The following is a 25,248-nucleotide window of genomic DNA, read 5'->3' as shown; positions in this document are numbered from 1 at the left end:
AAGGGGGCATATGCTCTGTGCAACCTAAGTCATCTGTAAAAGATCCTTTTTATTTTTTTTTTTTCAACCAGGAAGCATGTTATATATACTCTGTGTAACCTGACCTTTCACATTTGCATCATGTTCACATACAGTGCCAAGGCCTTGATTATTCAACATGTGCCTACTCCTTGCTGTATTTTTGGCTTTGAGAGGAACAGCAGTTGCACAGGTTTTTCAGACTTTATTTCACCCAAGGTTTACAAGGGAACAATGTGCCATGTTTCTGCCATTCGGCTTCCACTGAAATCAATGGCAATTAAATATTGTGCCAGATATTTCCTTTAAAGTTTGAATCTCATGGATCTTAAGTGAAGTGTCATATAGTTTATCCTACATGGTCTGTTCAAAATGTAAATTGCCTTTTTTTTAAATTGGAAATATATTTAGTACAAAGGACAGATATATTTATTCACAGATGTATGAACTAAAGCACCTTTAGAGAAGAGGTAAATGCTACCTAGATGTCTCTCTGAACCTTGGCTGTACTTACACCTTTATCTCATCAGTGATCTAGGGACAGTGTTTACAGACACTGGCTGTGTAAAGAAAATGTTTGTTCAAAGTCAGTGATTGATGAGTCCTCTGCTACTCATTGCTATTCTAGCATTATGAAGTGAATCAACTGTCATTAAAAAATTAAAGTTTTCTTTCCTTGTTCCTTCTGGATTTTATGTAGCACCGTTGAAGTACACTGTTTCTGCATTACTGTCTATAGAGTAAGCTGCTTTTTTTGTACAATAGATCTATGGCAGCTTTGTTCATCTTAATAGACTTTTTGTTACCTTCCTTGATCTCTCAGGTATGGGTCTAAAGAGACCTTCCCTAACGTTTGACTTATCTTTCATGACATCTACAAAGTTTAAATTATTCCACAAAGGTCATATTCCTTTTAAAAAGAGTCCCACAGATTGGGTTTTATACTTTCTCCCTGTTACTACAAAGTCCAGTCAGTTCAAAAACATTAAGCTCTAATGAATTTAGCCTCAGTATCCAGGCCAGAAAAGGGAACATTTTGTAACTCACAGCTTGTGTTATAATGAGGGGACTGAGCCCATGTACTGGACTCTTCTTCGGGCAATCTGCAGGAGGGATTCTCTCCCCTCGTTTCAGAAGACAGGAAATACCGCCACACAGGCTAGTTCTTCCAAAATGAAAGAACCATTTTTAAATATAGATGCAGTTTCTTGACCATTTTGGGCATCACCAGCCTAGAATAGAGGAGGAAAGCTGATTCACCTTTCAGAGGAAAGCGGTGATATAAAAACAAATTTGAACTTCATACAATTTGCCATTGTACAAAGACACATTTGCATCAAAGCAATGAAAAATGTGCTTTGAAGCAGCTTGGCATAACTAATGTGCAGGATGTATGTCTCTCTCCCCACCAAGACTCAGATATTTATAAAAGCAGACCTCATCAACTCAGTAATTCCCCCCAGTAACAAAGTGAAGTAGTGTGAGCTCCTTGTGCTGTGCAGACCAAGTGCTGTGTGGAATGTAAGGATTTTACCAGAAGGAAGTGGAACTGACGGATTTCATCTGATACACGATTAGCAAGCAGACACTAGGAATGCTTAAGACATAACTAATAACACTGATACGTAATAGGATTAATATTACATAGTACAGCACTATTGTTAAAGTGTGTACATATGTGTATGTGCACAGAACTGCACATAACATTTAGCAGGAAGCATAAGCCTGCTCTCTTTCAGCTAATTCATTTCATACTAAGCATGTTTGACTGAAACAAGGAGGCAAATATGCAAAATCATTTATAAATGTGTATAGATCCAACATCATTCTGTCAATACCTGCTGAGGAAGTAAACGCTTCACCAACATGCAGCGAATGCGTTTTTTAAATCCCCTGTGTATGAACCTTGTCATCACTGGGAGAGGTGAAAGCAGAAGAGTGGCTGCTGGATGCCCTACAGAGGTTCAGTTCAGGCTCCAGTTAGCAGCAGAAAAGCAAAATCTCCAGTTGTAATTCTCTCATGAGCCAGTAATCTTCCATATTGATGTATGAACATACATACACACACACACACAGAGCATGAAAATAGCCTCAAGCCCTTCTGAACCTGTGACTCTTGCCAGCTTGACCACACTCTCTGGGTAGTCCAGGAATTCAGACAAAAACATCAATCAAAGGACCCAGCTGTACTGGAATGTATTCAGCCACCACTCCCACCCTCAGAGTTAGAGTTTATTTTAGCTACTGTTTTCTGCTCTGGGGTTTCATTGTCATTAGTCAGTGGAAATTGCTTGGTTATTCATGGAGTGGAAAATGATAGTATATGTAATTATAATTATATATACATATGTTTATGCACACACATGGACTCAAACAAATGCAGATACACATCCTGACTGATGGACTGTGTGTTCAGCCCTGCACAGAGAGTAGAAGTTCATAGTTCTGTTAATGTAGGAGTTGCGTGTCTAATTCTGTTCAAGCATAATGACCCTATACTTGGAATCAAGTACACAAAAGGGGATAATTGTTGCTCCCTATTACTTTGAGTAAAGTTCAATAATATGATTGTCTGGCCTCTGCAATACTGAAGTCAGCTTAAGGCTGCCTGGGGCAGCTGTGACAATACTGCTGGTATAAATTGGCACTGATCCACTGACTACAATAAATGTTGTACCAGTTTACAACAGCAATAAATTCAGCCCAGTCACTTTGTCTACTTCCATAGCAAAAAAAGTTATTTGAAGTGAATCCTTAAAAAATTGGATATGATACTTTTTTGATAACACTAGTCTGATTTTCCAGTGATCCTTAGCAGTGGAAGTTGAGCAACTAAACTTCCTATCAAGAGGTTCACCATGTATACAGCTCTGCTGTGGCATTTAATGATGCAGTTTCCTAAAAGTCTTTAAGAAAAATCTGATTCTAGTTTGTGTCATTGTAAGTCAGAGGAAACCCCATTCCCATGACCCACTATTTATCTGTATAGACTCCTGTGTAAATAAAGAGCTGATGAATTTAAAATAAACTTTTGAGTCTCCCAAAAACCGTAACAATGCATTGAGTTTTTCCCCTCCGTTTCAATTCTTTTCAGATGAAGAGCTTTTTTCAGGAATGTATATTGATTTCATGGGGACGGATGCAGCCATTTTTCGGAGTCTGACCAGGAGGAATGCAGTGAGAACTGACCAGCACAACTCCAAGTGGCTAAGTGGTGAGATGCCTTTGTTTTAGCAGATCTTTTAATGGATGTCACAGAGATTCTGCTTTGCTTTGCTTAAAATAAAGAGTTTATCTTTTAAAGAGCTTGTCTCTGAATTTAATGTATGAAGTTAACCATGAAGAAGTGTATGTAAATATGTACTGTAGACAATGCACAGATGTAAAGAATTCACTGCATGTACAAACCTCTTAGGCCACCCCACCTGAGGACCTTTTTTGCATTAAGACTGAACCAAACTGTTCAAGGGACAGAGTGTGAAAAACCGTTTAAATGGCAAGTGGTCAGACAGTCTGAATTCTAGAAAAGTGCCTTCACCTCTAATGCATCAGATATTGCCTTAAATTAGAGTATTTGATTCTAAGGTACCAGCTTCAGTTAATTCAAGCTGATCCACATCTATGCAGAAGACTCACCACCACTTGCATTCAAAATGTGTGCAGAAGAGAGTCTCATTGTCAGACTAGTCAGTGAGGATTATTGCTACTTATTTCAGTGATAAGAAATTGGTTATCTAAACACAGTAGGAAAACTCATTTCTGAGTGGGAGCACTTAACTCTTTGCATCACTGACATCACTGTGAAAATTCTCCCTGTCTTTACTGGTAAGAAAACTCATTCCAAGTAAACTGTTCTGAATTAAAATGGTGCTTATGCCTCTGAGCAAAGATAGATGTCAAAATTTATAGAGCGACTAACATAGCAGTTACACTATTAGAAAGCCTTCAGGTATGTTGAAGTAAAGTTACTGTGGTTTTCTTTTGGTATTTTTTAACGTGACTCTCTTTAGTTATTCCTATGTGGCTGTGACTACAGTGAAATCATAGGATTGCAATCAGAATAAATTTAGTTCACTTTGGAAGGGAAACTATGTCTGTTTTCTAAGTTTTTCTTCTGTTATACTTTCTTACACTTACCTGCACACCCTGACATGTGCATCCTAAAGTGAGTTAGAGAAAAAGAACAATTAAAAATGCCTAATTTCTGGAAAATCTGCCTGTTACCTATGTTCAGAACAGGTACTTGAAAGTACAATTTCTTTTCATGTCCTTTTAGAGCTGTAGTCATGACACTTATTATATTAATTGAGAATAGGCTTATGTGAATAGAAAAATGCTGCAGTGTAAAGGGAGTTTTCCGTCAGACAGTCAGCCTTTGTATCAGACTGTTTCAAAATTTGTACTGCATTTCAACCAAACAAGCAATCTTGCATGATCATTGAAAAGACAAAGCCTTCGTGCAGGAAGAGGGTCCACTTCTTCCTTCAGGCAAAGGAGAAGGTCTTCTGAGGACTCCTCCACTGTCCATTATATGCTTACTTTTAAGGTTATAAATTATTTTGCTCTCTGACTAGTGCTCCTTTGCAGTGTTTTGCATGCACATTGGGTTATGTTTAACATAACTGAACTGAACTGATATGAACTGAAATGCTGCTCAAGCGTTTGTGTACCCTTCTTACCTTTTTTGTGTTCCACGAGTTGTTTTACTCTCTTATTTATGAACCTTATCTGTTATTTTCCTAAGCTGTTGCATCTTATTTTATGTTTTGTCTCAATGAGACTTTCCTTAGGGGCCCCAGATAGCGCACAGATTCTTCCCTCTTCTTCCTCAAAGTCTTTGAGTCTCTGCAGTAACCTAATACTACTGCTTCTGGATCACTCCTCTAAAAATCTGCTGAATAAAAAAAATCTAAAAATCTGTGGAATAAAATATTAAGATGCAAAAACATATGGCTGCCAGCAAGGAGCCATTTACCTGCTGATATTTTTTATATACAGATATGAAGCTAGAGCATATAGCTTAGCCTTCCACAGCAGTACCTCTATATGCATTACAGAGTGCTGCCTTGAAGCAGTCAGTAACTGTGAAGTCATTAATTGCTTATTCTTATACATCTTTTGGTTTCATCTTTTTGGTAAATTTTTTCATTACAGAGCCAATTTTTGTGGATGCTCATGTTATCCCAGATGGCACTGACCCCAACGATGCCAAAATCTACTTCTTCTTCAAAGAGAGACTCACAGACAACAGCGGCAGCACAAAGCAAATTCATTCAATGATTGCAAGAATATGCCCAGTAAGGACTATTTTGTTTGCCAGGTTGTTGGGATAAGCCTTTGATTTATATTCAAAACAAATTTCCTGTTTCTGCGTCCACCTTCATAATTAAGAAGAGCTGTTATTGAACTCACAGTTAGGGTCTGAACATGTTATGTATATCAGGCTGTACCTGTAAGGATATGAAAATTTAGAGATTCAGGGATTTGTGTATTTCTCTGACTGAGTCAGAATACTTTCCAGTGTTGAATTTTCAAACTTGTTGTCCTTGGCACAAATAGGGTACATTATTTTCGTAGAAAAACTGAGCTAAAAAACAGAGAAGTCTCAAAAAATTCTCACACTCAAAATCTCTAAAGCACATGAGAAATATCAAGCTTTTAAATGGGTTGATTTAACTTTCAAATGTTGTTTTCATTTTTACAATATCTGTTCTTTCTGAGTTCTTGCATTGATGCATGTGTGATCCTAACTTTAAAAATGTGTGCAGGAAAATTAAATTGAGGAATTATGGCTATTCCTGAGCAAAAATCAATTTATTTTCACAACACTCCTCATTGTCTCTGTTTCTTTTTTCATATCTGTAATCAACTGTAGATGAAAAATGATTGAAGCAGCTATTAATATCTGGTGAAATTGATGTTTTTTAATGAGAGAAAAATTATAAATGCGCGATTATTGCTAACCTATTCATTCCTTCTTTTGGAAAAGTTCAGGAAGATAATTGTGTGTTTACTTTAATTTAGGTCTTCTTTAGAATTTGATGCTTTGTGATGGTATTATGCCTGGGTGTGAGGGCGTGTTTGGGATTGTGCTAAGCTCCTTCTCTGGCAATATTATGAGGCATGTGATCTCTTTTATAATCTCAGTTCTCTGTATTTTTGTGAGGATGCCTGAAGGCCTTTTTGGGTATTTTGCAAGAAGACATTTTACACAATTACAGCTGTATTTGGTTTTTTTACTGTTATAATGAAGCCCAGATGATTTTTGAAAGGCCTAATCCTGTTTAGACTTAAACTGAAGTCAGTGACAGAACCCCAAAGCCAATGAAAATAAATTTGAGCCAGTCATATTTCTATACTTGTATACTACCATATTCATACATCAACACTTTTGACACTGGCCAAATATATTAATAAAATGGTACTAAGAAAGACCCCACAAAAAGACTCCTTATAAATCACCTGAAAAGTCAGATTACCAACTCTAAGAGCACCAGTGAAACATGCACAGCACTTTATCAAAATCACATTTCAATAGCTTCTAGCTTTTGTTTTTCCCTTTCCTTGGGTGACATCATGCTGTGCAGTTTATAAGACACTGCTCTTACTTAAGGCATTCACCAGCAAGATGAGGCAGATCTATCACCTTGATGCTGCACCATCTGGTTTGGCAGTTTCAGTTTCCACCTTGCAGCAGAGAGAAGTGGAAAGATCCTTGAGTGAGCTGTGACCAAGCCAGCTCTGGACCAGGCTAGCAGGACTTGCAACAGTGCAAAACTACCTTGACCCACACTAGCCATCATTTCTGACTTTAGAGCATCCACCTCATGTGCCAGCATGGTTTACTAGGTCATGTGCAGCTATGCTGCTGTCAAGACTACAAAAAACATCCCTCTATAGTACTATGAGACCTTTTGGAGATAGCATGGACTTTACACTGGGTGTCAATGAGTGATACAAACCTCCACAGTCCTTTCCAGTCATACAAACACATTCTACTACATGCACTAAATCTACTGCCTGACTCTCCAAGCCTGCTAGCCTGCTCAGAAAACTAGTTCTTGTTTTTTTTCTGCATATGGAGCATTTAGATAAGGGGATTTGGTTTAGGTCTATCTATTTTTATATTAAATTTACCAGATAATTATCTGAATGGTGATTGAACTTGAGAAAAAATGGAAAAGACTAATAAAATGTTAGTTGTGTTGTACTTTTTTTTTCTGAAAATAATATTCCTTTCCAGAATGACACAGGTGGTCAGCGGAGTCTCGTGAACAAGTGGACAACATTCTTGAAAGCAAGACTTGTGTGCTCAGTGATGGATGAAGATGGAACAGAAACGTACTTTGATGAATTAGGTATCACAAAAAAATCCCTTAAAAGTTTTATCTAAATGTTACACTCTGTGCATATTTAATTATTGATGTTCATACAGTTTCTTAGTCAAGTTGTTTACAGTGAAGTCTTGGCTCTAGAAATCCATGGCGCAAGTTCCCTTGTGGTTTTATGGCAGGAAATTAAAAAATTCTTCATAACTCTCTCTGCGTAAGTGTCATTACCTTTGAAATAAAGGTAATTAATCTTGACTTTGTAAAGGAATTATGCATATAAAGAATTAATATTTGGAAGGGAACACCTAAGTTAATCTGTTACTATTTTACTACCAGTTAGGCTTACTATAGAGATTTTTTAAAATCTATTTGAAACTTTCTTATACCGCTGTTTAACACACAACCTTTCCACAATACAGTTTTTCTATTTTTTGATCACAGGGTAGAGGCCTCAATTTGGTAGTTCAAGATAATACTATTAATTCCTGTTACTGGCATCAGCAGTAATACTATGAATGGATATAATTTCTCAGGAATCATTCAGTCACATAGATTTTTGTTTCAACATGCAAAACACTGTAAATATTCAGTGCATAATCTATACAGCAATCACAAGAGGGTTCCTTTCATTAAGGAATTAATAGATGCATATCTTGATACCTAATTACCAAATAACATTATCGGAAGGTTTCAAATTCTGTGATGTCCACTGAAGTGTGCAGCTGAAGTGTGCTGAATCATAGTTATAAATTCAAGTATTGGAAGATTTGTTATGTACATTAGTAGAAATATAAATAATGTAAATGGCTAATAGGCCCTGCACTGGGTCTGCATCTGGTTCTGATCTTCTCTCCACTGTATCCTCTCACTCTTTTCTCAGTTGTTATTCCTGATTCTCATAATAGTAAATTGAGTTCGGAGTCTTTTTGAGTTTATATATTTACAACTCTTTGCTGTACTTGTTCAAGGTTTCAGCGGAACCTGGGCCTAGGAGCAGATCCTAACTTGCTCTAACTCAGAATGTGCAAGGTGCTTGGAGGACTGATTTTCTGAAGTGCACAGTGCCTCAGCACTGCCACAGCAACTTGCCTTTCAGAACTGTGATTTACCAACCCCCTTCTCTCCACAATGCAGTAGGATAACTGCTTTTAGTGTTTTTTGTGTGACAAAATGTAGGACCATAGTGAATAGGATACAATGTTCTCAGCGTGGGCTCCTAGCACAATTCCCTAGCAAAGAGGAAGAATACAATCACAGCTGGAAATTCGGAAAAATGGGAGAGAGCAAACACATGCTTCTGTGTTCATGTATAATGCAGGAGAGTGTAACACTTCCAGTTCTGCATGGTGAAGTCTTTTGCTTTTGACATATTGAAAAGAATATTTAAAAAATTCAGAGGGTTAAGTGAAGGAGCCACATAAATTTATGGGAAACTAAAGAACATATTCTGTGATAAAAAGCTCAAACAGTTCAGTCATTTTTGTGTTGTAAATTAAGAGGTAGCATGATTATAGTTATTAAAAACATTTGGAAGGAGAAACTGTCAGAAATTAAAGTAGTTTTCACTGAAGTGTAAAAAAAAAGAATCAATAGATCAGAGGTAACAGTGGGCAAATTCAGTTCAGTGAGTAGGTACAGTTTTGCACAGTGCAGTTAATAAATCCCAACACAAAGGAGCTGGGAGGTTTACATCTCTCAATGTCTTCACTGCTAAGCTGTGTGTCATTCATATCATGTTGAGAATGAGCTTGTGAGGGCACTAGAGTACGTTCTGGATGATAAAACACCTAATTTCCCTGGTTTTGGTTACATCCATCTATGGGAACTCTTTGTCTTTAACTTACTGCAACTTCAGTGTTTGCCTACTGTTAAACAACCTGCTGAAACAAGATCCAGCTGAGAGAAATGTGTGACATGGATCCTGAACGTATTTGAAAATCTTTGCCTTCTATCTCCATAAAGCTAGATGGTGTGGAGTTAATTTCCAGATCTGTTTCTGAATGTTCAAATGCTAGATTTATGCATACATGGACTGTTGATATGTTAAGTCTGCTTTTTACTGTTCAAGTCTGAGACAAAATTGCCATTGACTCTAGCAGGAATAAAGTAATAAGTTAAACTAGAAAATAAAGAGTTTTATTAGTATTCAAAGCATTTTTCTTTTTCCTTTTCTTTCTTTCAGAGGATGTGTTTCTTTTAGAGACAGATAACCCCAGAACAACGCTTGTGTATGGAATTTTTACAACATCAAGGTAAACGGGGAGGTTTGAAAAAAATTACCTTTCTGAACTGCCTGATTTTCTGTGTGAAAACTCAAGTTGATTTTTGTGGACCAGGCTGTGCTGTGCAATTTTGTATGTCTACTGCAGCTATTGTTTGTATGCAGGAGTAAGAGTCTCAGTACCATTACTGTTGGTATCCATGTTAGAGCTATGCTTCTTGGAACAAACTGCTTCCTGACATACTGTCAGCTGGCACTGGGAAAACATTTCCATGGAGGGCCACTTGTTACTGCTCAGCAGCAGAAAGCTAAATGACTTCAACACAGTGAACTTATGTGGCATCTGAGAGCACTTAACACCTCCTGAAGAACATCCAGCAGCGGGAAAGATCAAACCAAGAATTCTTACATGAATTCATACAAATCATTTCCAGTCTCTCAGCTGGCAGGTGATCATACAGATGGCAAATAATCCATATCAGCTTCAGTTGGCTACAAAAGGACAAGCTATGGCATTTGATCACCTGCTTGTAGCCCTAAGCTCCCTGTTACCAGTCAGTATTCACTTACTGTCCAGTTTAGAAAGCATTTAGTGAGCTCCCTAGGGTGGTGGAAGTGCTAGATATGGCTTACTGTGCTGAAACTCTCCACAAAGATAGACTGACAGGTGGAACCACAGATTCTGCCGTTTTTTTTTCCATTTTCCCTCTTGCCCTCACCACACAGTGTTAGTATAGAGTAGAAATAGTTACTGCTTACTGATTTCTGATGTGTTATCCTATACTTCCTGTTACTATCCTGTTACTTCTTACTTTCAAAGAGGTTTTCTGCTTTTTTTAATTTTTATTTTATTTATTTGATCAAATTAGCAAATTACGTAACTTGCTACCAATAATTTCTTTAATGGCAATTTCTAGTAAAAAAAATCCTTTCATAATTTTTTTCCCCCAATAGAATTTTTTTCATGAGCATCCAGGGATTTGCTTTCTTAAATATGTAAATGACACAGGAGAATATGATTTTATGATATTTAATTGGAAAAAAACCCATCACATAACTAGTGAACATTTGGTTCTGTCTGCAATTTATGATTCCTACTTCACAAAAAGAGAAAATGATGAGGTTATGTTTAGCAGTAAAACCACACTTATGATTAGGTTGTGGATGCAACATGACTGAACTGGAAACACTTCTACCCAAATCTTCTGGTATTTCTGCAGTGGAAATGAGGTTTGAATCACAGGACCATATAAGGTGACAACAAAGAGGAAACTTCATTTTTTCCTGACTCTCAAGCTATTTTCTCTCTCTGTTGAAGTTTTTACACTCATGCATTTCTGTTCCCGTGAACCACATGGTTTCTGCTTGCTTTCTTTTTGTTCAACTGTAGAATGTATTACCTAGTTAAACGCAGCAGCCATAAGGATTTTTGCTGCTTAAGTTTCTGTATCATCACCTCTGTAGACTTCCAACTCATATAACAGTAGCAAGATAGAAACATCACAGAAACCTAATAACTAGTAGTATTTTTGTCTAGATCATACAGAAGGAAACCAAGTAATATTGAAACAAATTATTTTACTGTCATAATACGCTGTAAAGCTAACATAAAACATCTGGAAAGACTAAATAAACTTCTCAAAATCTATTAATACATAGTAAAATTTCCACAAGTTCCATAATCCATCTAAAAGGTTCCTTCTACTAATCCAACTGAGAGCAATGTGGATTTCACTTTCCTTGTTTAGACACTATGTGTAATGTTTCCATGTTTTTTTCTGGAGCGTTTTTTTCTTCTTCAGTTGAAAATATTTACTTGGATTATCTTCATCCTACAGTTAACATCAGACAGATTTTGGACTGTCTGGAGTTTCCACTTTTTAAAGATAAATATCACAAACCTTGCCTGCAGTGAGAACAAAAATGTAGTCGGTCCTAGCATCAGTCTGGAAATTATTCTCCTAATACCCTTCATTATCATGGGGTGATGGAGACCATTCAGGGCTTGTGCTAACTGAACCCATGGCTAAGCCCAGAGCAGTGGGAAAAACATGCCCTTTTCTTAGGGGACTCCCTGGGTTCTCCTCAGGAAGCATCAAACTTGGGTCTTTGTAAGACCAGTTTTGTGGGTGGACTTGTGGGCTGTATAGGAGTGATTCCTTTACAGCCACAGTATGTCCCCACTTTGCTTAGAAAAGCTAGCAACTGATTGTAATTATCCAACCAATTGTAATTGCTCTGGATATTTTGATTAATATTTTAGCATTGTATTTTAGGAGGCTCGTGGAGATCTTGTGGTTAATATACTGGTAGGGAGTTCTGGAAACCTGTGCTGAGCTTGGCAGTACAAAGTTTATAAAACTCTTGTCTCACTAAAGTCAGCAATATTTTTGCCATTGATTTAACTGGAGCCAGATTATATTTTTTTTATATTCAGCATTAAGAAGTGTTCTTATTGCACCACTAAGGCAGTGCCTTCCTTCCTCTTTTTTCAGTTCACTGTTCAAAAAGGTGCTAAGTCTTAAGAAGTAGTGGTGCATGTTGAGCAGCTAGATTAGTTAATTTTAAATGTATTAAATCCATGCTATAGAAGGATTAAATTGTATCAAATATATTATTTTAGAGGTATCTTTCATCACTGGACCATGCAAAATGATGGAAAAGCTTTAAAAAAGTTGGTAGATTGCAGTGCTAACTTTTTCCTGCTGTCTTCCAGCTCCATATTTAAAGGCTCAGCCGTGTGTGTGTATCATCTGTCTGACATCCAGACCGTGTTCAATGGGCCATTTGCACACAAGGAGGGCCCAAACCACCAGCTGATTCCATATCAGGGCAGAATTCCGTACCCGCGACCTGGCACCGTAAGTACAAAGATGTTTATGCAGGCTTGCCAATTGCTTGTCTTTGTTTAATACATAAATAAATACTATTTATTCCAGGAGGAAGGACTGTATGTGACTGTGACAGTTCAAAACTCTTTTATTTGCTTCTCAGTTGTCATACAAATCATGTAGTATCTGGAAATCCTCTAGAAAGAATTAGAAGTCATGTAAAATGTTAATCAGTCTTTCTGTTGAAAGAATTATTTCATTACGTGACAATCATCTTGTTTACATATCCACTTCCATTTTGTGGGTATATTTGAGCAAAATGTAGCTAAATAAATAAGAGTACAAAGACAGCATTGTGAGTGTGTTCTGCAGTCTAGATCCAAATGTCTGTAAGTCTGTCTTCAGTCTGTATGAATTTTCCATAGTTCTCTAAAGTTTTGCAGCTCTACTCAGATGCTTAGGAGACATAGTAGGAGATTTAGAGGAGAATAAGGTTTCTGGAACTTGTCATTTGGTTAGGCCTAGTACCCTGTCAGGTACTGAATCTTAGAAGAGGGTCCTAGAAATAGATGTGTTTTCATGCCAATCAGTTCACAGTAGCCTTCCTTGTTAAGAATGCTTTTTGTAGGCCTTGAAAGTTTTTCAGGACTTTCTTTCACTGTGTTAGGGGTAGTAATAATCTTCCAATAAATTCTGCACACCATTAGAACTAGCTCTGTTTCCAAGTTGTGCAAAAATATCTCATGAAATATTTGAAACAAAACTATTATTTTTTCTTTTCAATTTTATGGTACATAAAAATTGCTGTTAATGCACTTCTTTATTTATTTGTTTACTTACTTTTTCCACTATTCTTAATTTAGATTTAGCAGAAATATGATATCTGATATTTCCAGCCTTAATGAAGAGTGTATGAACTTCCTCTAGAATCTTCCCTAAATCCATATTTGCTAAATGAAGTATAGTAGTGTGGATGTGTGTTGACTCCTATGAAGTCTTAAAATTTCTTAAGTATCAGAAGGAAATAAGTATGCAGAGAATAATAATAATAAATTGTTTCTCAACAATGTAGTTATATTTCCTTTAGATGAAAATTTTGTTGCTTTTCCATTTATCACAGGAAATGAAATTTTGTTTTTATTTTGCCAGTCCCTGCAAGAACCTTCAACCATATCACTATTTTATTCTGATTTGTCTTCCTGCTGCAAGATCTTGTTCTTTTTCTCTCTTTCTCTCTCGTACATAGAATACCTCAGATACATGGAAGAGCTCTCCTTATTCACACAATTCTTCATGACATTTTAGTGTGATTATTACGGGCTATAAGAGTTAGGTTCCCAGACCTCTAGAATTACCTAATCAATACTTGACATTCCACTAAGGTCTAATGCTAGCATTAGTCTTTCTTTGCAATTAATACATACGGCTCTAATCTCATGAGTCCACTGAGGCTTTAAACTTAAACTTTACCCCCCAAAAAATTGATCCATTTAAACCGGAAGTTTCATTCTCTTGTCATAAGTCACATTTCAAGGTTTCTTGCTGCTTCAGAGTATTGTGTTTGTATGTGTTTCCTCAACCACTGCCATGTTATTCTTGGTTCACCTCATGGAGGCTTATGTGGTATTCCAGATGGGCCTGAAGAAATTGGGCAGCACAATGGAAAGGGATAAAAAAATTAGATTTGGATTTAATACGGTGACAGAAATTGTCTAAATTTTTGAGATGTGCTGAAGAGCTCTGAATTTGAAGATAAATTATTAGATCATAGCTCACACAAAAAAACAAAGTCAAAAGAGATTCCTTTAGATGATCAGTGCTAGTTTCCTGATCACTGGCTTTTCTGTGCTACCTCACAATTCAGCCACAACATATAACTTAAAGGCATACTTTATAAGATGGAATTTGTTTAGTTCTGATTTTATTTCACTGCCCAAAAGTTCCACTTTTCACTTATGTCAAAGCATCTGTGAAAATCAGGATATGGGGATTTTTTGCTGCCCAGAATTTGAGCTCAGAGAGTTAACTTTGATTAGCAGACTATGGGGTATGATCCTCTTTCCTCTGGAATGTACTTTTCTCTCAACTTCTGGGATGCTGGACTAAGCAGGGATGCCTTTTTATATGACATGGAAAATCCTCCTTTACAGTTGCCTGAAGAGATATTCATACTAAACCTCTGGACAGAAACGAACGTTCATCATATTGCAGTACCTTGGATCAACAGTGGAAAGGCTTTGGTGTAGTTTCAGTAGGATTAAATAAAGTAATAGGTTCTTTTGGCCATGATCAACTCTGCAGTGTTTGGCTGGCCTTCACTAAATACCAATGGTTTCTTGTTTCTCCACAAGCAAAACTTACTTATGGAAAAAAAAAAATACATAATTGGCAGCTTGCTACTAAATTCAGTGATGTTTGAGGATAGTTTCCATTTTTCAGAGTTTACAGAAATAGTTTTTGTACCTACAGCATGTTGGGGGAATATGCTGTAAATTAAAGAATTCTGGTTTTCTCTGCAATCTAACTGCATGGTGATCAACTGTGAATGAAAGATTGTGTAGCCAAGTCCTTGAATGAGGTGTGAAGGATACACATTCAATCCCTCCAGGAAAGGGATATCTTATAGGGTTCTATAGTAACATTTTTTGTTTGTCATTGTTTTATACAGGGGATAGCAAAAGAATTAATTGATTAAAGATGTTTGTTAAGGCTTTGCTCAGAACACCAATATAATGTAAATTTTTAGGGTCATACTGGGGTGAACCATAACACAGACATTTTTACAGGAAGTCACAGTCTTATGATCACCAAGTCAAGAATGGAAGGATTGAAAGTATCATAGAAAGTCTTTTAACTGAGCTATGTGAGACAGGAAAGTATAATTTGAAGTGCTTATGAAATAGAATCCCTCTTGAGAGGAACTGGGGTCTGGCAGAGCACTACCAAATAGAAAAATCTTGCTAATGATGAACACAGTTCTTTTTTCAGCATTTGTTGCTAATCTTAACAGATAGTCCCATAAATTTTCTGGAAAACTGAGGATGGATGTGCCAGGAAGGGGAAGAGTAGAGCAAGCAAGATAATAAGAATTCAATTTTGTGAACAATCTTAGAGGGCTAACATGTAGAATCAGTTCTAATGAAAACCAAAAAAAAGCCCTTAGGATAAATAAGGGCCCAGAAAAATCAGTTGTCAAGGATGTCAAATGAGAAAAGCAGCCAATATCTGAGCTGAGTTCTGGTTCTTCTTCCTGGAGGTAACTGATGCCAGAGCAATTTCTTTTAAAGAACTCCTACCAGAGCTGTTCTACTTTGTATGAATAATTCAATCCTAACTGAGTCAGAAGATGATCCTGAAGCCTGGGTTTAGGCTGAAGTCTCCTCTCTACTTGGTTCCTGGTATGCCCAATAAATAGTTTATTAGCTTTTAGCAGCGAGGGTAGAACAGGCACTCCTGCCTGTGGTTAGAGGAATCCCCTGGGAGGTGAAGACCCAAATTCCAACATTTCATCGCATCAGGTAGGTTGGACACATGATTCATATATCCCCAGAGAGTTTCCAAGTCTCTCAGAATATGATCTATTTTCTGTAATTTTAGCCATCTAAAAGCAGGGCATTTAGTCTGAATTACTGACTTCAGAGGAAACCTAAGAATAAATGTCTGACTTAAGGCAGTAGAAGTCAGGTGAGATAAATCTTTCCCTAAGCTACTGGCTATTTTGTGTCTGTGGTTTTGACCAGAAATTCCATCTTAGATGTAAGAATGACCCTCGTCAAAATAAAGAAGTTTCCATCAAGTGCTTTTTATTGAACAAATCATTATTTTCCAATTGAAAAAATATTGCATTGAAACACTTCTGAATAGCTCCAATACTCTGAGGAGAATTTCACGGCTCAGAAATATGGTAAGGGGGAAAATGAAAGCCCAGGGGCAGCAATAGGAAATGAAGTAATGGTAGCTGAAAAAGAATAATGTAAATTAACATAAGTATATCCATAACATTGTAAGAGTTACTGGCATAGCCCTGTTTTCTTCCCAATCTTCTTTTAGTTTCACTCTCAATAAATAGTTGAGTTTTCTAAGATGCTTTTTATTTTCTTTAGAGGTCTAGAATGCCTTGGGGCTAATTATTTTGATGGTTCTTCATTATACTTAAAGAAGCATCCAGAGTATTCATGGACCTCAGTTATCTCTCAGGCAGAGGGGAAAGTATAAACAATCTTCTGAGAGATAAATGAGTTGTTACAGGACCCCCTCATCAACTCCATATTATTGCTTTTTCAAATGAAGATGAGTCACAGGCCCTTTCATCATCTCCAAATTACAACTGAGTGTCAGATTTTGTCTTTTGTCTTTGTACTAATTCTGTAACAAACTGGATGCAAAAGTTTGATATCTTCCCATACCGATCTCTTGGATTTTTTCAATTTTTTTTTTCAACAGGCAGTTTGGAAGCATAAAGTATGTAAAAATATGTTCAGGATTAAAGACCTTAGTCATCAAGCTGTGTCCTGAAAGTGCAAAAATACATTTATGTTTGTTTTATCAGCATTGATGGGAGTTCAAAGCGTAGCTATTCAACACTTCATTCCCATTACTGGAACATAACAAGTTTTGGTCAGTCTGCAGTGCTCTTTCAGGAACTTCCTTTGTCAGCTTATCTGTCAATATTTGCAAATGACTTGGAGATGAATACTCTCTGAAAGATAGTATTGTTAAGCATTACTGTGCACGTTTCTTACAGTGCCCGGGAGGAGCCTTCACACCTAATATGCGGACAACAAAAGAGTTTCCAGACGATGTTGTGACCTTCATTAGGAATCACCCTTTGATGTTTAATCCCATTTACCCAATACACAAGAGGCCGTTAATCATCCGGATAGGAGCCGACTACAAGTATACGAAGATTGCTGTGGATCGAGTGAATGCTGCTGATGGAAGATACCATGTCTTGTTTCTTGGAACAGGTAAGACAAAATTAGCAGCATTCATTTTCCTCCACTGCAATAAAATTTACAATCAACTGTGATTTGTACAACTTAGAGCTTTCAGAAATACTTGTTGAAACATTTGCTGTCTACAAAAAATGTCTAAAGAAATCCATAAATTAGGTTCATTTTACTTTCTGTCATTTTTGTATTTACTATAGACATCAGTTATGTGCAAGAAATACAATGTATTGATATTAATTTTATTTGAGACAGAAATCAACACTAGTGTATGTGTTATTGGTCCTAACTAATAATAGTTCTCTTGAATATGGTTTGTCTGCAACATGAAGATAAGAATTTGATACCCAAATCTAGCTTTCTAATTTTTGTATACTCTCATCATTATTATTTAATATATGCTATGTAAACTACTTCTGAAGAAAAGCGTGATCTGATCAGGATATTGCAAAGGCAGAAACAGCAACTCAGCCAAAAAAAGAGTAGTTCTATGGAAGTACTTGGCAGAGAAAAGGAAACAAATGATCACAGTCCTAGCTGAAGTGGACACAGAGAATTTGATCCAAGTTTTCTAAAATAATTTCTGTCTAATATAACCTACGTTTTGTTTCTAGTTACATCAAATTTGAAGCTGGTGTTATGCTTCTGAAGTCTGCAGGGTCAAGTGATTCTCATACTGATCAATTTTGATTTTTTGAAATATTTAGATATGAATCACACTGTTTTGATTGGAGCAGACAAGCAGAGTGGTACTCTTGCTAGATCCTAGGACTCATTCACATCTGAAACTCCCAGTGGCTTAACAGGGCATTGTAGGTTGATAGGCACAAAGGCTAATCTTTTTTACTACAGATGGTTTCAAGTAGAAACAAAGGAAAAGAATTCCCGGAGAACAAATACATGTCTGAACATCAGAAAATGATTACAGAGGTGGCTTGTATTGCTTTTATGGTTCACATATTATTGGGATCCTGGTTGTTTTCTGTTTGTAGAATAACCATTCCTGCCAACAAACTCGCATGAGGCTAGGAATAACCATCTTGTTATAATAGATTTAGGAAGTGGGTGCTAAAAAGTCTCTCAAGAATGTCCCCTCAAGGGACAGGACTAACAGGAAGTTTCTACAATCTTCTTAGAAAAACCTCCCCAGCTATCAAAATCAGCAGGGTGCATTTGTGCCAAGGGAGCCAACTGCATACTGTGCTGTATGAGTAGAGATATATTCAGCCAGCAGGTTGATGGAAGGGATTCTTTCCCTTCATATGTTATTATTTTTTTAAATATATAGTGGTGACGTCGTCTTAAAATGCTCTATACACATCTAATGTTATTTGGGGAAACATTCTACTAAACATTAGTGGAAAAGATCAAGACATAACTTTCCAACTCGCATAGGATTGTTAATATAGCAGTGATAGTTAAAACTGGAAATGTATTCAAAAGTTGAAATGTGCATGAAATCACAATATTAATTGTTAGCATTTTAATAGTTCTGCAAGAGATAAATGTAGGTAATTTCATTTTATACTTTGATGACCATCTGACTGTTTTTAGGTGATCAGTGTGGTCTCATACAGACACTTGTGAGATGTTAAAAAAACCCATCAATATACTTCAGCTTGTTCTTACATTATGTTAATCCTCTTCTTTGTATCAGCACAGGACCCATTATGGATCAGATAAGTAAATAATTGAAGCTCTTGATACTTTATATTCATTACTTTATCTTCTTCATTACACTGGAGACAAGGATCATTTTCTGCTTGCTAGTTAGTTGGAGGGGACACATTCTTCTTCCTGAGTAGGGCACAGAACATGAATAGCTTCCAAGGTCTTCCTCAAAAGAAATTGATGCAATGTAAGTTACTGCATTTCTCAGCCCTTTCAAATAAAAGTGATCAAGTTTCAGCCACTGAGAGGAGAAACTTGTTTTCTTTATCCTCTGCTTTCTGTGAGACTCAGGAGGATTTGATAGAGATATTAAGTGTCAAAAGGAATGCAGAGGGGATTTGCTTTGGTGTCGGTTCATCCTGGCAAATGCAAAAACCACATTGTATAGGAGAATTTCATGTGATAATTTTCTTGGGAGCCCGGAGCCCCACAAACAGAGACAATGGGACTTGACACCTGGTGACAATTACACTCAGCTCAGATGATGAGTTACTGCTGCTGAACTGCGATGTTGCCAGCTATGTCTGTCACTGTCAGTGACCTGTCTCATGCTTGAAATCGGAGTGTTTTATGTCTTGCCAGATGCAGAGCACACAAAATGTTTAGCTTTTCCTCTCTTCCTCCTCGATAGCCTTAGTAATAAATCAGTTCCTGAATGTAAGTGAAGAATAACAGAAATATAAAGCTCCGAGAACCCCAGTGGCTATCATCATGTTGCCATGGCACAGGAGGGTATAGGCAGCTCTGTAATTTTTTCACATTAATGTGAACTAAATGTAGTGTTTCCTTTGCTCTCCCAGACAGAAGTGCTGAGCTCACAGGGGCTGGTCCATGCCCACAGTTAATACGCTGCTTTTCTCCCTTGCTTGGCTATGTAACAAACAAAAATCCCAGGGACAGACATTGCTCTCATGGCACTCCACCCACTTTTCAAATGATAACCATCTCCTGTTTTGCCATTGCTTTTCAAAATGAAGACTACCAAAACACTTAATAAAACTTGCTGATTTTGTTAGGTCCAGCCAAAGGGATCTCTTCACTCCCCTCTGGCATGAGCTAACTTGGAGCAAGGAGCAAGTCTTGACTGGTAGAGAGCAGTGCTACAAGAGAAGAGTGCTGTCTACCTTGTCTTCCCAAACAGAAACACAAGACATAGTTTACTTGGAAAGAATGTAGTCACTCATTTGCATATTTGACAAGTGCAATGCTGATAATATTTTTTTCCCTATGAAATGAAGAATTACATATTCAGCTCAGGAATTTGGGATTAGAGTTATGTTTCTATTATCCTGTTTCCATGATAGGCCAGGACTCAGTCCTGAATTTTTGGATTCACCCTAGAGTTGTACTGTGATTTCTTTACTCATTTCAGTTTTATCTAAACAACCTGAGCTTTCAATATTCTCTGTTTATCCATTGGTAGATTGTTTTCCATCTGAATTTTAAAACAGCGGTAAAACACCATGAGAACATGTTCATGAGATTAATATTTATTTATTAAGCATGCCACCTACTGCTTGCAGTACGAAAACCTTCGGTCAAAGTACACACAGATTGCACAACTAAAAGATTATGCATGGGGTTTTTTATTGCTCTTGTGTTATGAAAATATTTAAATGTCTGGGTCAAACTTGGGTACATTAAACAGCTGTGGGCACCAATGGGATTTTTTTTCAGCTCCTTGCTATCAAGATAGGATATGTTTTTGTGGAAAGAGATCTAAGTTACTGTTGTAAAAAGGCACTTTTTACAAGTGATGTGACTTATTCAGATGATTAATGTCGGCTGCATGCGTCTCATGTGGTGTTAGGTTGATCAATGTTTCTTATTATCTTTTCTGATGCAACATTTGTTTTCGAAGTCTTGATGCAGTATGTGCCTCCAGAGCATAAGGTTGTAATACTCATTTTCATGGTGTCATATGATGGCTGTCTTTTTGGAAAACTAACCCCTGCTGACAGTGGTAGCCTCCAGTAAGGCAATAGCCCAAATCATGTAATGATCTACAGAGTCTAATGGAGAGAGATAATCTGGTCAGAAGAGCAAGGTTGCCTCCCATAGTTTTCCTGGCTGCAACTTCGTGACTGTGAGCTTGGAAGATGATGTTGCACAACAGTGGCACAACAGGCATCAGATAGAGTTTCCTTCTTCCTCTTGGTCATTGTGCCTGAGTCATTCGAAACCTTTTGTTGACCCACTCATCCAAAGCTTTTTCACAGCCTTTTAAGAGGATACGTAAGTTAAGAGGGCGTACCTCCACCTGCTTCATTTCCCCTGTTCAGTTTTTATTCAAACAAGCTCACATTGTGTCCCAAAAGTTTAACCGAGCTGGGGCTGTACAAAAATATTGCCCTCGAGTGTGAGCATTTGTATCTGTCTTTTTGTCCTTTGATGCAGCTTGAATTTTATGAAGCTTCACAGTGGTACTATGAGCTGGAAAAAAATTACGCCCATTTGACAGATGAGTGAACTAAGCACAGAGAGATTAGTGTCTGTGGTGGGAGCTCTGAGTTACAGCAGACACCCAAGGACAGCCGAGGGCGTGGGAACGTGGCTGTCAGCCCTGACTGCTAACCTGCCACCATCTCAGGTGCTCTGCTGAGCCTCAGCATTTTCTCAAACAGACAGATTTTAAACATTTGGTAAACTTTTTGCTTTCTTTTTTTCTTTATAATGTTATTTATGTGCATCAGGCTCAACTCAGATTAGAGACCAAAAATAATTAAGTTGCCATTAGGCTGACAGGTACATGGAGAAAAGTTTTTAGAAGGTTTCCAGCAGTGTCAGACACATCAGGGGTAGGGATTACTGCAAGAAGCATCTCAAACTTCATGTCGAAGTAGACATTGCTGCCCATTGCAGTTATTTTTTTTATGATGTGGAAAATTCAGGTTCCTTTATTTGTTGATTGTTCAGTTTGTGCGTGTGATGTGGCTCAAGGGTAGATGGGTCCTGATTCTCTTTGAGGCTCACATTACTGACAGCTGCAGTGTTCACTTAGGACTGGGGAAACAAAAGCTGGTCAAAATTCAGAGAATGATGTTTAAACTCAGACCTTCAGATTCAGCCAAACACCTCTGTATTTGTAATTTCTGTTCATCAGGCTTTGCTTTCCCCCATTGCCCGTGGTCAGCCCTATTGGGAGTTAATGTAATCAGGCACAGGCTAACTGGTATTGATGAAGCTTAGCTGATTAACATCAGCCCAGAATCACACCTTGCATTTCAAGGAATATTATTATAATTCTGATTATTATTATTTGTCTCTTCTGCTTCTTTCCTTAAACAATTTATTGGACTACCTTCCTTCTCCATTTATTTCGCACTCTGCATACTTTCTACACTATTTTTTCATCTTCACTTTCCTCCCTTGCTGTTCCCAGTTTCTTAGTCCTCTCAGAGGGAACGTGATCTCATTATCATTGCTCTTCATGTCAGGCTGGGACACCTGCAGTTATTAAGCAGGTTTGAAATGGAAAAACATTTTGAGTTGCCCTTGTCCTCTTGCTGTCAGCTTGAGGGAGATTCCTTTTTGTTTGTCTGTCTGCCCTTAACTCACAGACTGCTGAGTTGATGTGAGGCTGCAAACAGCTCCCGGTGAAAAGTCAGGGAAGTGGTGAGCATAAATCTGCCTCTTCACTTCCAGTGGTGGATTGATATTCTGGAGACACAGTAGCTTTTTCATGGCAGTGTGAAATCATAGCAATGCAGGCCTGCTTTCAAGTGGATTTCTGGAAGGAGCAAGTAAATGGTGAAGGAAACCATCTTGTTAATTTTTATGATTTTTACAGAATTAGCTTATAATTTCATACATTGATCCAAACTTGAAAAAATTTGACTTGTACTTCTTTGATGATCTCTTCTGCCTGATTTACAGTGCAAAAGATTATCTGTTGAGAAATACACTGGGAAACAGCTCAGGCACTGCTACTTTGCATAAATCTCTTGCAGTGCACAGTGCTGCAATTCTTCCAACTTTCCCCCGACCCAGGGAATTTGGTTCACTGCCTCACCATTAGCAAAAAGAAGTAAATAATATTTCCAACAAAACTCAAATATACCATAAGTTTTCTGACATGAACACGTGTAAGTGACTTGATTTGTTAGCTACCAATTTGTCTTTACACTGGAGACAGCAGTACTATTGAGAACGAAATAAGAAGGGAGGATTGGGCACAAATACTTGCTTTTTGTTTTTTAAGGAAGAGGCTGAGCAACAGGAGAAAAACTATTTTTAGAAGCAATGGGAGGACTATAGCCTATAAGCTATATATTATTGGAAGTATTTTATTTTTATATATGTACAGACTATTGGAATCCCTTGCTTTAAGTAATTTCATTTAATTAATAGCTTTCTACTGCCTACTTGAATATTTATTTTAATTCTTTTATTAAGTCTTCTTTAAAACAATAGAACATTCCTTTCTGCAAGGATCTGTCCCTCATGGTATAATACTGAATCAAAGCAAATGGTAAAATATTGAGCAAAAGGGAATGAATACTTCACTCTGTGTGTTTTGCTGGGGTGTGACACAAAATGTAGATAGGACCCTACTTTACAAATAGTAAAGGTTATTAGGACACAAGGACTTGGCGTCAGGCATTATCAGTATTTTCTGTGCCAATGCCCAGGATAAAATCTCCCCTGAGGTTCTGACTTCAGTTTAGGGCAATGTTTGAGGACTCAAGACAATTTAGGAATTTTAAATGTGTGGCATGTGCTAATGGATCATTGACATAAACCGGTTCTTCAGAGGCTCAGCAGCCTCACATTCCTTTGCAGGTAAGGTCACTGTCAACATGGTTAGTGCCCTGTATGTCAGTTGCAAAAAAAACACAAAAGGCAGTTGCAAAAAAACCACAAAGGGCTGCAGCTCCTTCCTGCACTTCTTATTAAGTGTTTTGTAATGTAGAGTCTAACGTGAGAGAGAGGGAATTGATAAAAGGGTGCAAAGAGGCAGAGGTGGACTGGACTGGAGCCGTGTATATTTGTGAGTAGGTTTGTCCATTTAGTGGGAGCAGAAATACACACACTGTTTTCTCCTTACCTCAATGAGGGATACATCTGCAGCAGTTTAAATCTTTGGTGGGTCCTGGCAGTTAGTAAATCTCTCTCAGGTTCTCACAGCTTTGGTAATACTGGCACCCAGGCTAGACCACAGCTGTGCTACCACAAGATTTAGTTTCAGTAAAGTTTCTTCAGAAGGAACTGGTTTATCATGCCATTGTATAATGAGAATAAATGTCTCCATAGAAAATTCTCGTGAAAAATTCATGCCTAACATGCCCTGAGCATGTACAATTGATAGCTTGTACATGTACATTGATACCTATTTTTAAGTCCTGTCAGCTTTCGGTTTCTCTTTTCCTTCTTTTCTTTAAAGACAAAATACTGCAATGTGCTCTCTGTGTGTGGTCAAGTCAGTAAATATCAATATTCTGGCTCTAAACCTTTTTTCTTTTTTTTAATAAAAATAATAATAGTTGTTGATTATGTTACTATTATTATCATTATCATTATTATCGTTATCATTATCATTATTATTATTATTATTATCATTATATTATCATTAGATTATGATGATGATGTTTCCTCAGGGGAAATAAGAATATGTAACTTATTTACAGTAACCAACTTGCCCTGCAGCTCTAGCTATGGAAATTAGTCACTGACCTTAAAACAAAAGCAAAATTGCACTTTTTCAGCTTATGTTGTCTACATTATGAATTGCAAAACAGGAAATTTCCTTTCCTTGGTATCAAATTTGTAAAAATACATGTCTTGCCTATATTGTGCTGTACTAATGTTTTACTAATGGCACAGCTCTTATAAAACTTTTGATGGCCAAACAGAATCTATACCATGTGTTCTCATCCCTCAGAATCAATACTGAGCAAATATATTTAATCTACTCAGGCTAATTTCTAGGCCTTTCAGGCAAGAGGAATTCTATGTACTGTGCTTCTTCCAAGTAAAAATACTTGTTCTTGTGATTATCCCACAGTCTGTCTTTTCTGCCACACCAGAAATACTTCAGAGGCTGTCTCAGCCTTTAAGAGCCTTCACAGATGGACTCCTTCATCTCATATATTTTTTCCACATAACAAATTTGGAAAACTAATCACAAATTTCGCTTTGGTCTCACTCATCACATCTACCCTGCAAAAGCACCGTCAGTGCCACATCCTTTCTATTTCTTAGTCCTTTGATCTGAGTGGATTTGGGAG

At 37.3% G+C, this 25,248-nt stretch overlaps 1 protein-coding gene across 3 annotated transcripts in view; it reads left to right on the top strand.

Annotated features, from left to right (window-relative positions):
• The window catches only part of SEMA3C (semaphorin 3C), a 114,370-nt gene that overhangs the window by 74,354 nt on the left and 14,768 nt on the right, over positions 1–25,248 (top strand). For all 3 annotated transcript variants that reach the window (XM_017832836.1, XM_017832835.1, XM_017832837.1), the window contains 6 exons: positions 3,113–3,232; positions 5,173–5,315; positions 7,262–7,376; positions 9,532–9,601; positions 12,287–12,431; positions 17,146–17,368. In XM_017832836.1, the coding sequence (XP_017688325.1) occupies positions 3,113–3,232; positions 5,173–5,315; positions 7,262–7,376; positions 9,532–9,601; positions 12,287–12,431; positions 17,146–17,368 (816 nt within the window). The remainder of the gene's footprint in view (positions 1–3,112; positions 3,233–5,172; positions 5,316–7,261; positions 7,377–9,531; positions 9,602–12,286; positions 12,432–17,145; positions 17,369–25,248) is intronic.

Source organism: Lepidothrix coronata, unplaced genomic scaffold (assembly GCF_001604755.1).
Source record: "Lepidothrix coronata isolate B3197 unplaced genomic scaffold, Lepidothrix_coronata-1.0 Scaffold207, whole genome shotgun sequence".
NCBI classification, from domain to species: domain Eukaryota; kingdom Metazoa; phylum Chordata; class Aves; order Passeriformes; family Pipridae; genus Lepidothrix; species Lepidothrix coronata.
This window is presented reverse-complemented; position numbering and strand designations above follow the sequence as displayed.